This window comes from Pisolithus orientalis (assembly GCF_024613125.1).
Source record: "Pisolithus orientalis strain OTSU chromosome Unknown F5J12scaffold_10, whole genome shotgun sequence".
Classification (NCBI taxonomy): domain Eukaryota; kingdom Fungi; phylum Basidiomycota; class Agaricomycetes; order Boletales; family Pisolithaceae; genus Pisolithus; species Pisolithus orientalis.
The window spans coordinates 869,508-884,113 of NW_026260791.1; the positions used below are offsets into that span (position 1 = coordinate 869,508).

Here is a 14,606-nt window from a genome sequence, read left to right on the forward strand (position 1 = left end):
ACACACCTACCTGTACTAAACAGCGTCCCAGCGAGGGACTCCAAATGATATTGGGTTAAAAAAGATTACGTAATCTAACCGACAATTCGACGTTCGACAGTCAGATCTGAGTGATATGTATTACTACAGGTCGGATACTAACCCGTCTGAATTATATGGTAGCGAGCGGGTGGGAGTACGGTAAAAACGTTGGGCACGGGAAGAGAGCAATGATTTGGTGAAGCGGTGTGCACGAGTGTAACATTATTCCTGAGTAGGGTCGCACGTCCGTCGTCCGAGTGAGCACGGGAGGTTTCAAATGGTAGTGTAAAAATGGTGCACAGCGTTAGGATGTAAGTGAATCCGAAGGGCTGTTAGGATCAAGGCTGCTTTTGCACGTGGTGAAGAGCTTAGCAGAACTCCACACCGTGCGGCCAAACTCAGGAGATATGATCTGTGGCTTCGGAGCTTGACCTCCAAATTGAGCGGAACGTACATCCCCGGAGTGAGTTTCCTTCCAGTTTGGGTGCGACGTCAGAGGTTGCCTGTTCTCCTTTCCCCTAGGTGAACTGGAGCGCGGCATCGCTCTCTACAGAGAATCGCCGTTGATTGACAGCGTGCTGGTGGGCAACGAAGACCCTACGGACAGGGTTGATTTTCCTCAACACATTCTACCTAGTCGAATTTACCGAAACGCCAACTTGACCACCGCGCCTTTCCCACCCATTGTTATCTGGTGTTGAGGAAAGAGGTAGGTGTTGGAAAGCAGGCACGCAGTCGTCGACACGAACGACGTAGGAGATCGTTGCGAAGAGACCAAGGACACAGGTTTTCAGTGAAGTGGAAGGTTGCGTGACAACCAAGATACAATGAGAGTCACTGGTTCTGGGCCCCCTACAGTGTTTTGGGCCGACCCTTGATTCTGCAGAACAAAAATCGATTATCAAACCCACAGACAAAAATACAGAGCAATTCCATCACGCTATCAATCGTACATACCAACCGCACCTTCACATCATGTGGCCCTTTCGAGTCGAAGGCACACCGCATAACTTCATCCCCAAATTTGCTTTCAGTTTGATTCTCTGGGGGGCGCACGAGCTGCTTCCTTCTCTCCTTCGAGGATTCGCTCGACATTTGCTCCAATGCGCCGGCGTTCCTCCAAAGTAAAATCGGGGCCTGGCGCAGAGTACCCTAACCCTAATACTTGGTAAGTAGACAGACGGTTAACAAAGAATGACAGGACTGACTGAGGCTAGGATATTGGAGAGGTACTTCAGGCACCATATCAGGGAGGACGGAGAGGTCGAGCGGGAATGGTGCACCCATCCACGCATTTCGAAATTGGTGGTCCCTTGGAAAAACGCTTCTCAGCACAATATGACAAGCATACCAGACCATCTCACTTTCTCTGCAAGAAGTCGAGTTGCAGTGGTTAATACCACATTCAATTTGCAGGTTTATTACAGACGAACCTCCTCCTTTGTCAGTGGGTGGATTAAGATACTGTGGCCGTAAGTTAAAAAAGCCAAGACTCAAGTGATTACCAAGTTACCTCAACTTTCCTCGGTTCTGGCAAAGGTAGGAGAACACTGGCGCAAATGATGTGGACGGAACCCAGATTTCGTAGGATCCTAAGGGATGACACATCAGGGATATATCTAACAGAGGATAAAGACTCGCATACCGACTGGGTGGGGCCCCATGGGGTAGGTATTTACTCGGAAGAGCGGAACGGCTACGAAGGCGCCATCTCGGCGTAGCCGAAGAACAGCATCACGGAGTTCAAGAGCGGCGGCGTGCTCCTCCGCGTTATTTTGATGAAAGTATATATCTATGAACGTGCTAGTATGTGAGCACGAAGTCCACATGGCAAGCTGCACTTGCGAGTGCTGCAGCGCAGATGCCGACGGTGACTAAATGGACTGACGGAAGTGCCATTCCCTGATGGGTTTGTTCAGAGGTTGTGGCAAACCGCGGAAGTTGGCCGTACGCACTTTATTTCTAAGTTGACGACGTCCTCCAGATCGCTTTGGGGTGCCATGGTGGTCAAAACGAGGTTCAGTCGGTGCGGTGCTAATACTGATGCCGGCGGACTGGGCATACCAAAAAAGGCTGCCACTTGCCGCATGTTACCCACAGTGCTCACCTGCCTTTCACTCCTACCAAGACGATCGGTGATGAGCAGATTGCACTGTTACACCTCATAGACGTATCGCGACTCCATGCTTACTCTACTTCCGACTACTCTCCGTCTTCTTGTCGGGTTTTTGTTGTGGCCAAATGACCTCCAGCACCCTCTGAAGCAGGGCTCGCCTCAATTGTCATTCCAGCTGCGGCATCAGCACGCAGTAACGAACTCCTCGCGAGTGATATTTAGCGACGTGCGCGACTCCGATCTCGTTGCGCACTCCTTGGTGTCAGCAGACCCGTATGTTTACACGCTACGTGCCTCTCGCTTAACTACCCACAAACCCTCATCATTGCCTGCGTTTCACGACGCCCGTCTACGCTCTATACGCCACGCGCAGAGCGACGCGGCATTATGGGAGGGAATGGAAGTAACTGGCCCTAACGTAACAGATCGGGAGACCCTACTCGCGCTAGCGAAGATGACCAACAATGCTTATCTGGCTGGTCGTGATTCCGGTTGGTACGACGTCGCTGAGTTCAATACTGTAAGTCCCTTCACCTCCGTGTAACATTACCACACGCAAACCAATCGCTTTTGTGCAGTCCATCCCAGTTGGTTGGGAACCTTCCGCTGACGGCCTTCGCGGCCACATCTTCGTTTCCACAGACAATACAACTGTCGTTATCTCAATCAAGGGTACTTCTGCTGGTTGGATCACTGGTGGTGGGGGTCCAACAGTACGGAAGGACAAATTAAATGATAATTTAATGTTCTCGTGTTGTTGTGCACGCGTGGGGCCGACGTGGAGTACAGTCTGCGGTTGCTACAAGGGAACTGGTAAATGTAGCAACGCATGCGTAGAAGCGTCGCTGCTAGACGAGGATTTATTCTACTCGATTGGACTGGTAAGTTTGCGTTTTATGAATGTCGTACGTTTGAATTTACTGTGCCCCGTGATTGCGATTGCGTGTAGAACTTGTACAATAACATTACTTACATATATCCGCACGCTAATATCTGGGTAACTGGTGCGTTTGGCATTTTTTTTCCCCCTGTTACTTCTCACCTACAGCTGGCTGTTAACGTTCATCTCAGGTCATTCCTTGGGAGGCTCCGTCTCGTCATTAATAGGCGCGACATTCGGTGCACCTGTCGTAGCGTTTGAAGCTCCCGCTGAGAAGCTCGCAGCGACGCGATTGCACCTTCCATCTCCTGTTCGTACTCATCTTATGTCTACTACAAATGTTCTGAACACTTGTGCAGCCTTCTACCCACCACATCACCCATGTCATACACACAGCCGATCCAATCGCCATGGGAACGTGTAACGGAGTTACATCCAGCTGTGCGTTGGCTGGTTATGCAATGGAGACTCGGTGAGTGTTTTATTTATTCTGTTCGGCTAGATTTCATGTTACCTCTCGTCATACAAATCTTTCAGGTGTCATTTGGGCCAAGTGGTACTCTACGATGTTGTGTCTAAACTTGGATGGTCCGTAGATGTCAGGACACATTCCATCGTCAATGTTATCGAGCGCTTGCTGGCTCAAGAATTTGAGTGGGACGATGAACCTTTGAAAGGTGACGACGGCGCTGGAGGCGACGTCGAGGAAGGAGGATTGCTACACAAGCTAAGGTGGGGTTGGTGGGGTGGAAAGGGAGATAACCACGACAAGGACAAAGACAAGGTGGTCAGACGACCGGTGCCACAAGCCAAACCTGAAGTGGATTGCGTTGTGAGTTGTCCCTTCGTGGTACATTATGAATTGCTCACGAACCGGCTTGGACACTTCTAGGATTGCTTTCACTGGGAGTACGGCGAGTGGGACTAGAGTAAAAGAGCATGACAGACGAATGTTCAGCATTGTCCGTCTACGTTGGTACATCTACGATGACTCTCGTGGCCCACATCTCAATGTTCATGACCAGAGAGGCTGATCGTACAGGACTAGTGCCATTAGGACCTCAGCTCTCTTACCATTTGCGACAGTTGCGCCCAACTAATTCACATTTCATACATTCAAGGCTGCATCAGCTTCAGGAAGTTATGTAGCGTGGCCAAACACATGCAATGAGTCTGCCTAGATTGGCGTGGTGTCCTTGGAACGTGTGGTACCCTCTTCGGTGTGAGGTTCGCCGACGTTTCTTGGGCAGTCTGACTTGATTCTTTCTCAGCGCTGCAGCGTCTTGCAGATGCTATTAATTGACGCGACGCAACGCGTGGATTGCCAGCTAGTGAGTAACGTACTTACCACGCGTCGACGCGCTCATATGCTTCGACTGCTCGATACATATCATAATTCAAAAACGAAGGACGACAGTACGGGAGAAAGAGAGAAAGGAGAGAATAAACACATTTCGGACATGCGCAGCTCTCGTGTGACGTATGTGGTGTGATAGAGAATATTGACGGTCGTAGTGATGTGGGATCGGAGGGAGTCCTCGGTAACCAACAATTAGGGGTCGGCGAAAGGTTCAGGCCTTCAGGTGCTTTTTGTCTTGGATTTTGACTGGCCGATCTGATGCTTTCCGCTTGACCTTCGGCTCGAAAAGACTGACGTCTTCAGAAGCCGAGGCTACGCAAAGTCGCAAACCGTCAGCGAAGTAGGAATGCAGTTGGCCAACCACCTTGTCATAATTTGGTGGAATGACTGCTTCACTTTCAGCGTAAGCATCTACAAGCCCTCCACGCATGAGTTCGAGGATACGAGCCGCTTTTTGAAAAGGAGTTGGAAGCATGTCATACTCGAGGCGCGTTGAAAGTGCAGCTAAGCGCCCTTGGAGATTCCCGGGAAACAGCGTACGAAACCATCTTATCTGATCCGGTGACCGATAACCAACCTGGTGGTCGACATAGAAATAGAGCATCCACGCCTGAATCCACCAGAGAGACTCCAAATCGTGCAGAGGGTTGTATGAAAATGACATCGGTGGGGCCTGGAAGACATTGCCAGGCCTCTCCATGGAATCATTATATTTCGAATGAGGTAGAAAGTTATATTTTTGCATCGTGACTTCATATGCCATGAAATCCAGCGTCATCTTCGAGTGAGATGTCTCTGAATGTTTGTGGTTGGTGAATGACAAATTTACTCACTGTACGGATATCGTGTGTGGTGTCCGAGTGCATGTATTTTGAATAGTTTAAATCTGTTATTTTGCCCTGATTCCCCTACACGCAAGACATTTCCAGGGCTGACGTCACGGTGTACCCAGCCTATATCATGCATTAACTGTAACCCTGTAAATCGTATATGAGCTGATCTGACCGAGATTTGCAGGACTACTCTGCAAACCTTCACGAGCATGCTGGAGAGTATCATAACTAGCTGAGAAACTTCCTAACTCGTAGATAGTTTGCCCGACTTCTGCAAAGACCACACGGGAATGGGTGCGGTGTTGGATGCCAGGGGGAAGAACCTCAACTCCATCCTCATCTAGAAGAATAGGGTATAATCCAACGGATGTCCCGATTTTTCCCATTAGTTCTTCGTCCAATCGAAGCTGATGCCAGTGGCTTTCTGGCAGGTGTGCTCCACGGAGAAGACTGATCGTAGTGTCTTTCATCCCAAGCCTGCCTATAACCACGTCCCCAGCTGCAACGACGATGAGGAAATATTTCTCTGCTTCACCCTTTTTCTCTCCCATGGCGTTAAGTATCTGATCCCGGATTGCGTCTTCGCGATCACGGTTACTGTCCTTCCATGAATCCTTCAAGACGACTGGTTGGGGCTCGGTTACCTTGTGTCCGTACCTAGACAAGGGAATTGCTTCCCAGGTACGGGTCCCACGACCCATCAAGCACCAAAAGTCGAAAAGGGCCGTATGGTCTGGTACACCAAAATCCCTCCCTCATCTGGTTGCACAGATATGTTATATTGTACTTTGCCACCGACGACTACTCTCTGTGTGGTTGGATCCCATCCGAGTTCGTCGTCATCCGCAAATGTGAGTGCACAGAAGAAGTAGATGAGGTGCTCCGGCTCCTGTTGAGGGGTCAATAACGACCAGCAATGGATTTGATGACGTGGCCACTAACGGTCATGATATCGAATGGCATGCTCACGAGGGTGGCTGCCCTACAAGTGTACCAAAACCTCGTTTGGGTGTTCTCAATAGTAACACCAGACGCTAGTAGCACGGCGACATGGGTCGCTCCGCATAATATGGTGGAGGCTCCACAGAACTCTTTTCGTCCTACCATACTAGATTAGCGGTAATCAAATGAAAATATACGCGTGACTCACATCTTCGCGTTCTGCATTTCCATCGCTCTTTTTAAATTCAAATGACACTGCAATGTCCTCCCATGACTGAACACCAAGGGGCGTGCCGATGCTTTTTTTGTTCACCATTGCAAAAATGCGTCTGGACGAGATGTGTTGGTCCGCTCAGAGATGGGAGATTTGGTGGGTAGGGAATGAAACGCAAGTCTGGGGCTCTGGCCAGTAGCTTTCTCTCCCTCGTTCACCACCGCAGTAAAAATTTTTGACAGTGGTTGGAAGGCTTCCTCTTCATGTTCAACCGAGTGCTTTGGGTCCGTTTTGAACACAGCCCGCAGTCGCTGGAACCGACCTCCCCGCAGTGCCAAAGCCTTGATGTTGGAAATATTAATCTGTTCACGTAGGGGAGGCATGGTAGCAGACTTGAAAGAATCCAGGGGTACAACAAGGATGCGTCCTAGATCTTTGAGGACAGCCTTCCTACCAGATGTGAGATTACCCATACGGTACGACGCCGTCGAAGTTTCGCGGCGCTGCAAAGGTGTCATTGCCTTTCTTCGGGATGGGCCAGGAGAAAAGGCCTTTTCTTTACCTTTTCGTCTTTTTCCTTCTGACATAGTTGAATCGTGGCATGGTGAGCGACGCAGCAGGAAACCCCCCTGTTCAAAACAGGCCTTGCCTGCATTGCTTTGTTTTGGGATATGAATTAAACGAACGAGCAGCGGTCACGTGATCCATTTCGCTTCATGTATCAAGGTTTCATCAATTTCATCCTTGGCATACAGTAAATGATATTGCAGGCTATTGATTCTGCTTGCTATCAGTGTTCTCGGTGCCTTTCCGTCATACGAGCCTTGTGGTGCAACCACCACGCTGCGTGGTTCCCGGTGGACGAGGCAATGGCAGTGAAATAGCGGAATCGCAAGCGATTTGTTGGCCGTCGCTTTCAGTACGGACGTTGAGCAGATCAGAGATGATGCCTTCACGTTTTGCCTTCGATTCCTTTGGAGGTGAGGAGACCTTGCACATTTCATCGACAGATATATGATTATTGTTCCCAGCCCTCTGCTATACCAAGTTTATTTTCGGGGGAACCTTCGTTCAGTTCTTTGGGTCCCCAGAAGTATCACCCTCGCAAGATCTTGCTAAGCGGAACGCGAACGACGGAGTACTGGAATACTCATTCATGTTTAGTAGCCCTTTCGGTTCCGAGGAGGTAGCGCTAGAAGAGTCACCCGCTACTCGATCGACATCAGGTATAGTTGCGCCTGACGGGTTATCCGACATCGCCAAAGTAATGAGGATCAGCCAGAGTATAGCGATGCCTCCGGAAATATTTTTAGTGGTTGTCCGGATCCTGACCTTATGATTGCTCAGCCCAGACGCTAAATTCATATCTTGAGGACACGCCCCACACATTTTACCGAGAATTCCCGGGTTGCTGAACTGTCGCTCCCTGAAACCCAGCTCTGGACACCTGAAGAGAACCAACTCTTACTCTAATTCTTGCTGCCGGAACCCGGATGGCGTACCCGCCAGATACTCCACTTGACAGATCATATGAGATGTGTCCATCCAGCGCGGTAAGCCAATCGATAGATGAACTGCGTCTGAACCTAGATCTGGACATGACAAATCGTCCGGTAAATGTGCCGAGCTAGTGTCGGCGGCTCCACTGAAACGTCATCTCCCTATGAAAGTATCATAGAGCCTATGCTACATAATTACCTGCTCGTCTATATATCATCTAGACTGTCACTACCCGCATTTGCTCGGGCTGGTTCACCTCCATACATGGCAAACCATTCATGATGCATGATGTTCCCTGAGGCTGGGCTTTGCATAGACTGTGCGCACCCTTTACATCGTGCGCCTCGCACCGCATATCCTGTGCCGCGCATTATATATTGCGTACCACGCATACCTCTGTAGTATCGCGCAATTGTCACGCGCGTTATTTTTGCCGGGAACGGAGTGCCATATTTCCTGGTACTGAATGCCTAACTGGGGAAAGGGAGAAGGGAGTGAATAAACACATTTCACATACATATGTAGCCTACTGTGTAAATGCACATCTATAAGAAGTTCTAGTGATGCAGGATCAGAAAGACCGGTAACCAACCACTGGGAACTTCTCACCATCGGGCCTGCAAAATGCTCAGACCTTTCTGCACTTATTTTTTTGGGTGTCAAGCATCAGGTGCCCACGGACGAAAAATGGTGACGCCCTCAGAGACTGCTACACAAAATTGCAAACATTTTGAAATGTAGGAGTGGAGTTGGTCAACTATCTTGCCAACTCCTTCATTATACTCCCATGGGGCAGATTCTTCACTGTCAGCATAAGCACTTATAAGTCCTCCACGCATCAGTTCAAGAACATGAGCTGCTTTTTGAAAAGAGGCTGGAAGCATGTCATACTCGATGCGAGTCGCAAGTGCAGCAAAACGTGCTGCACGACTCCTGGGGAAAAGCTTGTGAAACCATCTTGTCTGACCTGGTGATTGATGACCATCCTGGTGGTCGACATGGAAATAGATCATCCACGCCTGGATCCACCAGAGAGACTCCAAATCGTGTAAAGGGTTGTATGAAAATGGCATTCGTTGGGACTGGGGGAGGTTGCGGGGATGCTGGAAGGAATCACCAAGTCGTGGAGAAGGCTCAAAGAGGTATCTTTGGTATGCAACCTCGCAGGCGGTAAACTCCAGCGCTCCCTTTTAGCACGTCTTTGAATGTGCACCGAAGGGAAATGGGAAATCTACTCACTCTATGGACGTCATGGGTCGTGTCGGACCCCAAGCGTTTAGCGAATTCGAGGCCAGTTATCTTACCCGATTGCCCCGTCCGTAAGACGTTTTTGGGGTTAATGTCACAGTGAACCCATTGCACACTGTGCAACAACTCCAAGCCTGCAGATTGTGCATAAGCCAAGAACTTCAGTTCCAAGCGCGACTATACGAACCTTCACGGGCATTCTGTTGAGTCTCATACACGGTAGGCGAAGCTTTGCAGCTCAGCGTACAGGTTGGAAAACTTCATGGAAGGACAAGACGAAAATGAGTCTTGTGTTGCACTTTCAAGCATTCGCTGGGATCGTCGCTATCAATAAATCCTGGTGTGAGTCCTACACCGGTCAGTCTGCAGCACCAATTGCAGGTTCTTCACCAACAGGTAGCCTGCATAGAAGATTGACGGTGTCATCTATCTTTCCGTCCACAATCACGTCCGCTGCGTCACGGACAGTGAGAAAATATTTCCTAGCCTCGTCCACTTTTTCCCCCAAGTCAGCAAATATTTGTTCCAGGATTTTATCTTCGCGGGCCTGGTCAGACTCTCTCCAGGAATCTTTCAACACAATGCATTCGTTGTTGTTCACCAATATTCCAGTTTCTACCTTGGAGAGTAGCTTCGAAGATACAGCATCCCTTGACCTGTCAAGTCTCCAGCACCGAAATCGGAAATGACTCTCGTGGTCCGGTATACCAACGTTTCTCCGTCCTCTGATTGTACGGAAATGTCATACTGAACTTGACACCCTGTCACACACCCTCTTTATGGTTGGATCCCATCCGAGCTCGTGATCCCTCGCGAATGCCAGGGAGCAGAAGAAGTAGATGAGGTGTTCCGGCTCCTAATGGCATGTTAGGATGAGCGGCGAATGCCCCACAATTGTGACCGCTTACTGTCATGAAATTGAATGGCTCGCTCATGAGGGCGACTGCCCTGCAAGTGAACCAAAACCTCATTTGTGTGTTATCGATGGTAACTCCAAATGTGGCACGCCGACAAGGATCGCCATGCATAATGTGATGAAGGGCAGAAATTACCTTCTCTTCATCCTACCAGACTATGTCACAGACGATCGAACGAAGGTGGACCTTCCACTCACATCTTTGCAGTCGTCTGACACGCCGGCGTCCTGTTTCAACCCAAATGAGACTGCGATGTCGTGCCATGAATCCACTGCCAGGCGTCTTCCTCAAGACTCTTCTTGTCCTGCCAGTAGCAAGTACGCGTCGGGAAAAGAAGTTTCGATTCGCTCGGGTCCACGGATTGTCTTAGGCCGTAATCCAAACCTGAGCTTTGCCTTGCCGGCGGTTTTCTCGGCCTCTTGTATCACTGCGCCAAAAATGTCTGAAAGGACTTTGAGAACCTCTTCTGCAGGATTACGCAAATCCTTCGGGTTTATATCGAACGAACTCCACCGTCCTAGGCGTCGAGACCAAACTCTGGTATGTCGCCGCAGTGCGACGTTGATGTCAACAATGTGAACTTGCTCACATAGGGGGGGCAGCGCGGCAGACTTGAAATGTTTCAGTGGTGCGACGCGAACATCGCCGTCTTCCGAATCGTACTCCTCCATCGAAGTTACTGAGCAAGTCAGTTGGGGTCGGGGTACTGTAGGTGCCAGACGTGGTTGGCTTCGCCTCGGTGATGTCAAATGACGTATTGGCTGTCTGTTCAGAGGTTTCTCCATATGAGGCTACGAGATTGCCTATCCGAGCCTTGGCACAGCGGCATTTTCAAAAAAAAAAAGGACGTGCAATAGTACCGGTCCGGGATTGGAAGCCATAGTCTGGATTTTTTGCCATAGTTATCTTCTAGCAATGTGATATGCCCTCTCTTATAGGTCTGCAGGTTTTTTTAGGCTTTCCAACGGACGTCGCGTCTAACTTTGGTGCCCATATTCTCGAGAAAGCAAAAAAGTGGTGGAACCGGGATTCGAGTTGGATGGTGGTGTCAGCGATGCCTATACTATCGGCGCTACCAAAAGAAAGCTCATACTCACGAAACGAAAATAGCGATACGCCCATGCCACCCAAGCTAGTGAAAACACCGGAAGCATGAAACATTATCATTCCATCTGCGGAAATGTCCATGAGAGGGATGGGAAGGACGCGGAAAGAAAGCCTCACAGGAGAGACCATCCAGAATGTTCAAAGGGGCACCAAAAATGACTGCAGGAACAGAGGAAATGGCTATTTTTGCCACATCGCAAATATCGACGTCGATGACAAATGCGCGATGCAATCTGGAACCCAAACCCGTGAGAATAGTTTTCTCGGGAGACCCAGACTGGAGGGAGGATCGCGATGGGCGATGACAGTGTGCCGAGGCAACAAGGGCGCCGTTTCAGATAGCGTACGCGGTAGTGTTCCTTCTTTCTCTTGTATGGGGAAAATGCCACCTTCCCGAGCAGCGATCTCGTCCCTCCCTCTATAGCGAGACTTGTCAGGGAGGGATCCGCCACTTGCAAAAGACGACGATCGCGAGCGTTTGACAATCGTTGGTATACTTCCATCGCTAGGCGTTGTCAGTTTTCAAGTGAGTAGGAAAGATAGGCCCGATGGTGTGAACAAGGGAGATCCAAACAATGTATCCTCATGTGAGGAGGTAGAGAGCATCTTTTGTGATGTCCCCGTCTCTTGAGACGACTCCCCAGCAGGGGAAGGAGCAGGGAAATCTGAGGCAGGGGCAGCAGCAGTACCTAAGGACGCAATTTGCGGATGGGAGAGGTCAGACGCTTCAAAGCACGGATGTTATTCTGTATGGAAAGCCGGACAATCACGCTTCCGTACGGCCAAAATTAGGAAAATTTCAGGCAGCCAGATGGATGTGCAGCACGTATTTCGAAATTACATTCAACAGGAGGATGCCAGCCACTGCGGTAGTGCAGTTCAAAGGTCACATGGTCTGTTGGTCATAGGTCATGCAATTCAAAAGTCACACAGTCCATCGTCCACCAAGAGTTGCTGGGGGGCGGCGCTGAGAAACGAAAGATCAAAATGGAATTATACCAGCTCAATGTCTACGGTTCACCTTTCTCGCATCTTTCTTTACACAGTTCTAATGGTAGCGGCCGTGGCAGGTAAAGGTTCATTTTACATGCCACATGAAAATACTATGGTTGGTTCACTCGTCATCATTTTCCCCACTCCCCACAAAGGCAGGCGAACTCGTCCATCGCAAAATCGATGTCCGAATCCTCTCAGCAGCCATGCGTTGGCTACGTTTCGTTTTTCTCTGATGTTGAGCACGAAGCTCGTGTGGTCACATCTTGCCATCATGTCACCCTGACCAACAATTCGTACTTCATCAGAGAGACCGATGCCCCTTCTCTTACCCTGTCTACATCATCACTGCACAACCAGACGCTGGCAGAGGCCGTCTACAAGCTCATGACTAACAATCACATGCTACCTAGTGGGGGATATCTTGGCATTGGCCTCTGCCGCCAGAATCCGGTCACGGACTCCGGGTACAGATGTCACAGGTTTCCGCAATTATCTGAAAAGCCCAGATGCTGCACTTGGCTGTGTTTTATCCGCTTTTGGCGTGTCCTGGGATGTCCGTGTGTTTTATCACTGTGTAGGTTCCAGAGTACCTGCACAAACACATCGTTAGCCTCTCGAAATGCAATGGTCTGGCGCCCAGGTAGTGGAGTACATGAACACTTTTGAAGACTCCAAGGCGTCTTATCATAACTCCGACGACTTACCCAAGCATCCCGTCGAGCTCACAGAGGTGACGAACCTCTCTGGTAGCCGTTCTAGCAAGTCTGTACATTACACATGGCAACGAGCCAATGATTGGTACCCTGTATGTGAACCTGTGTATCATTGTCGATCTTCCTGCCCCTGGAAGTCGCTCAATCCACAGATTCATGTAGTAGGACTTTCAGTACAGCAACTTTCATCGTTACCCATGCATCACCTCTCGAGACCAACGTGACTTGTGGTATATTATACAAGCATCACTCACGTATACCTGTCGTGAAGTAATCTGTAAGAACACAGCTACCACCAGTTGTGATTGCAGTGTGCCATTGAAGGGTCACCAATGCCACCACTGTTGGTGGCAAGTGTATTATTCGGCGGGCTGGTGGGTCTGAGAACTTGGCCTCTGCGAGTCACAGGAGATTATACTTAGAATTTGGGGTGAGCACCCTAAGTAGTCGTATAAACGACCAGTGGCAAGTGCATGGAGCGGCACGATGGGTTACTTACGATAAGCTATTCGCATCCTTGCCCGGCTTCTGCGAGGCGTTTCTGCACTTAACCGACTCACCACGATAGCTCTGCCGTCAGATGACATACGATGCTGAGGCTAACTATGCCATGATACATACATACGTCTACAAACGGCTGACTTGAAATTCTGCTTCGCTACCTAGGGACTAGACACATCGGCGACTACAAATCAGCCATGCTTCCGAGTTTCGTCGTCCTCACGGGCTTGTAAGGCAGGTCCTTGCACTCGTCACGGCAGAAGCCTATATAAGCCGTTCCTGGTTTTGACCTATGCCATTGAATTTCGCATGTATCCCCCTGGGTGACTAAACAGACACGGCCAACATTTGCTCGAATGTATAGTGACTATCGGGATAGGGATCACCAATTTCGGGTAAGGAGTATGGGTTGGCGATGCAGGTGCCACTGTCCGCACCACCATTACAATTTTTACAACTTCAATACGCGAAAAATAGACTGGTCTCCATTGTGAGGTGACGAGAAGGAGAAGAGACACGAACATGATCTGCCTGTGTATCGTTGCGCAGTTTATCCTCGGGTACCTTTAGAAATGAACTGTAAGCGAACACTACATAGGCAATTTCTGCCATAAAATTCCTGCCTTGATCTCATCTCTGGCAGCAACTTAGAGCACAGTGTGCACAATACATTGAACCTCAGCGCCGAATCTGCAGTGTCCAAATTCTTTGTACTATAGCACGCCGTGATAACAATGCTCGTTGTTACGGTGGAACGCTGCCAGATGACAGGCACCAAAGAATGCGCACCCAGTTCTCCCGGAGTGCCCAGGGTTGACGAGGGAGTACGGGAGGATGAGCGGGCACAGCCATATGATGCTTAGTCAGACGGGCGAGGACTTGGACATCCACATGTACAGCTGGATCATTGTCCTATTGCTTGCGTCGAGCTCAGCTCATCGCTCGTAAGGCGGTGTCCAACTGTTCCGACGAGGTCTGCACTTGGCTAAATAATATGAGTTATTAAGTTCATCCTCGTGTGGAACGTCAACAAAACGACTCACTTCGGCAAAACATATAGGTCCATTGAGACAAAAGTAATAATGATTTTTAGGGATGAACCCCTGGCATGAAGTGGCCTTACTTTCTGGAAGGTACCCCGCAACGGCGTAACACGTCAATCCATTAAGGACAAGTCGACAACGCACCTTTGCGACACCAACATGGTCCAACTGGCGGGAAACGGTCGGGAACAACAGCAGAAACGAACGGTGATATG

At 49.6% G+C, this 14,606-nt stretch overlaps 5 protein-coding genes across 5 annotated transcripts; 2 read left to right on the plus strand and 3 right to left on the minus strand.

Annotated features, from left to right (window-relative positions):
* Window positions 1-1,051: 1,051 nt before the first annotated feature.
* On the minus strand, window positions 1,052-2,023 carry F5J12DRAFT_905096 (DOPA-like domain-containing protein; the record flags this gene model as incomplete). The annotated part of the gene is made up of 6 exons (XM_051748618.1): window positions 1,052-1,179; window positions 1,230-1,333; window positions 1,447-1,485; window positions 1,535-1,613; window positions 1,667-1,824; window positions 1,977-2,023. 6 exons carry the CDS (start codon window positions 2,021-2,023, stop codon window positions 1,052-1,054), a joined length of 555 nt encoding a protein of 184 aa, XP_051601187.1.
* Window positions 2,024-2,095: 72 nt separating this feature from the next.
* Window positions 2,096-4,126, plus strand: F5J12DRAFT_43463 (Alpha/Beta hydrolase protein). The gene is made up of 7 exons (XM_051739407.1): window positions 2,096-2,657; window positions 2,716-3,018; window positions 3,087-3,141; window positions 3,209-3,327; window positions 3,377-3,489; window positions 3,555-3,849; window positions 3,910-4,126. Exons 1-7 carry the CDS (start codon window positions 2,205-2,207, stop codon window positions 3,943-3,945), a joined length of 1,374 nt encoding a protein of 457 aa, XP_051601188.1. The 5' UTR covers window positions 2,096-2,204; the 3' UTR covers window positions 3,946-4,126.
* A 26-nt stretch (window positions 4,127-4,152) lies between these two features.
* F5J12DRAFT_934990 (uncharacterized protein) lies at window positions 4,153-6,953 on the minus strand (the record flags this gene model as incomplete). The annotated part of the gene is made up of 8 exons (XM_051749600.1): window positions 4,153-5,172; window positions 5,211-5,354; window positions 5,410-5,943; window positions 6,006-6,099; window positions 6,153-6,192; window positions 6,255-6,310; window positions 6,361-6,481; window positions 6,541-6,953. 8 exons carry the CDS (start codon window positions 6,951-6,953, stop codon window positions 4,589-4,591), a joined length of 1,986 nt encoding a protein of 661 aa, XP_051601189.1. The 3' UTR covers window positions 4,153-4,588.
* A 2,519-nt stretch (window positions 6,954-9,472) lies between these two features.
* Window positions 9,473-11,310, minus strand: F5J12DRAFT_824420 (uncharacterized protein; the record flags this gene model as incomplete). The annotated part of the gene is made up of 8 exons (XM_051745442.1): window positions 11,256-11,310; window positions 11,129-11,203; window positions 10,353-11,028; window positions 10,229-10,313; window positions 10,023-10,178; window positions 9,887-9,970; window positions 9,758-9,861; window positions 9,473-9,674 (listed from the first exon to the last, which is right to left on the minus strand). The coding sequence occupies exons 3-8, from the start codon at window positions 10,814-10,816 to the stop codon at window positions 9,473-9,475; spliced, it is 1,095 nt and encodes a 364-aa protein (XP_051601190.1). The 5' UTR covers window positions 10,817-11,028; window positions 11,129-11,203; window positions 11,256-11,310.
* Window positions 11,311-12,058: 748 nt separating this feature from the next.
* Window positions 12,059-13,308, plus strand: F5J12DRAFT_824423 (uncharacterized protein). Its single transcript, XM_051745443.1, has 3 exons — window positions 12,059-12,258; window positions 12,287-12,782; window positions 12,803-13,308. The coding sequence occupies exons 1-3, from the start codon at window positions 12,233-12,235 to the stop codon at window positions 12,866-12,868; spliced, it is 588 nt and encodes a 195-aa protein (XP_051601191.1). The 5' UTR covers window positions 12,059-12,232; the 3' UTR covers window positions 12,869-13,308.
* Window positions 13,309-14,606: the final 1,298 nt, after the last annotated feature.

What these genes read in the sequence shown, in the direction of transcription:
- F5J12DRAFT_824423 (XM_051745443.1), top strand. Translation starts at nt 12,233, where the DNA reads ATGAAAATACTATGGTTGGTTCACTC. An exon ending in ATACTATGGTTGGTTCACTC is followed by an intron (nt 12,259 to 12,286) that starts GTCATCATTTTC and finishes CTCCCCACAAAG; the next exon opens with GCAGGCGAACTCGTCCATCG.
- F5J12DRAFT_43463 (XM_051739407.1), top strand. Translation starts at nt 2,205, where the DNA reads ATGCTTACTCTACTTCCGACTACTCTCCGTCTTCTTGTCGGGTTTTTG. An exon ending in ACGTCGCTGAGTTCAATACT is followed by an intron (nt 2,658 to 2,715) that starts GTAAGTCCCTTC and finishes GCTTTTGTGCAG; the next exon opens with TCCATCCCAGTTGGTTGGGA. An exon ending in CGCTAATATCTGGGTAACTG is followed by an intron (nt 3,142 to 3,208) that starts GTGCGTTTGGCA and finishes CGTTCATCTCAG; the next exon opens with GTCATTCCTTGGGAGGCTCC.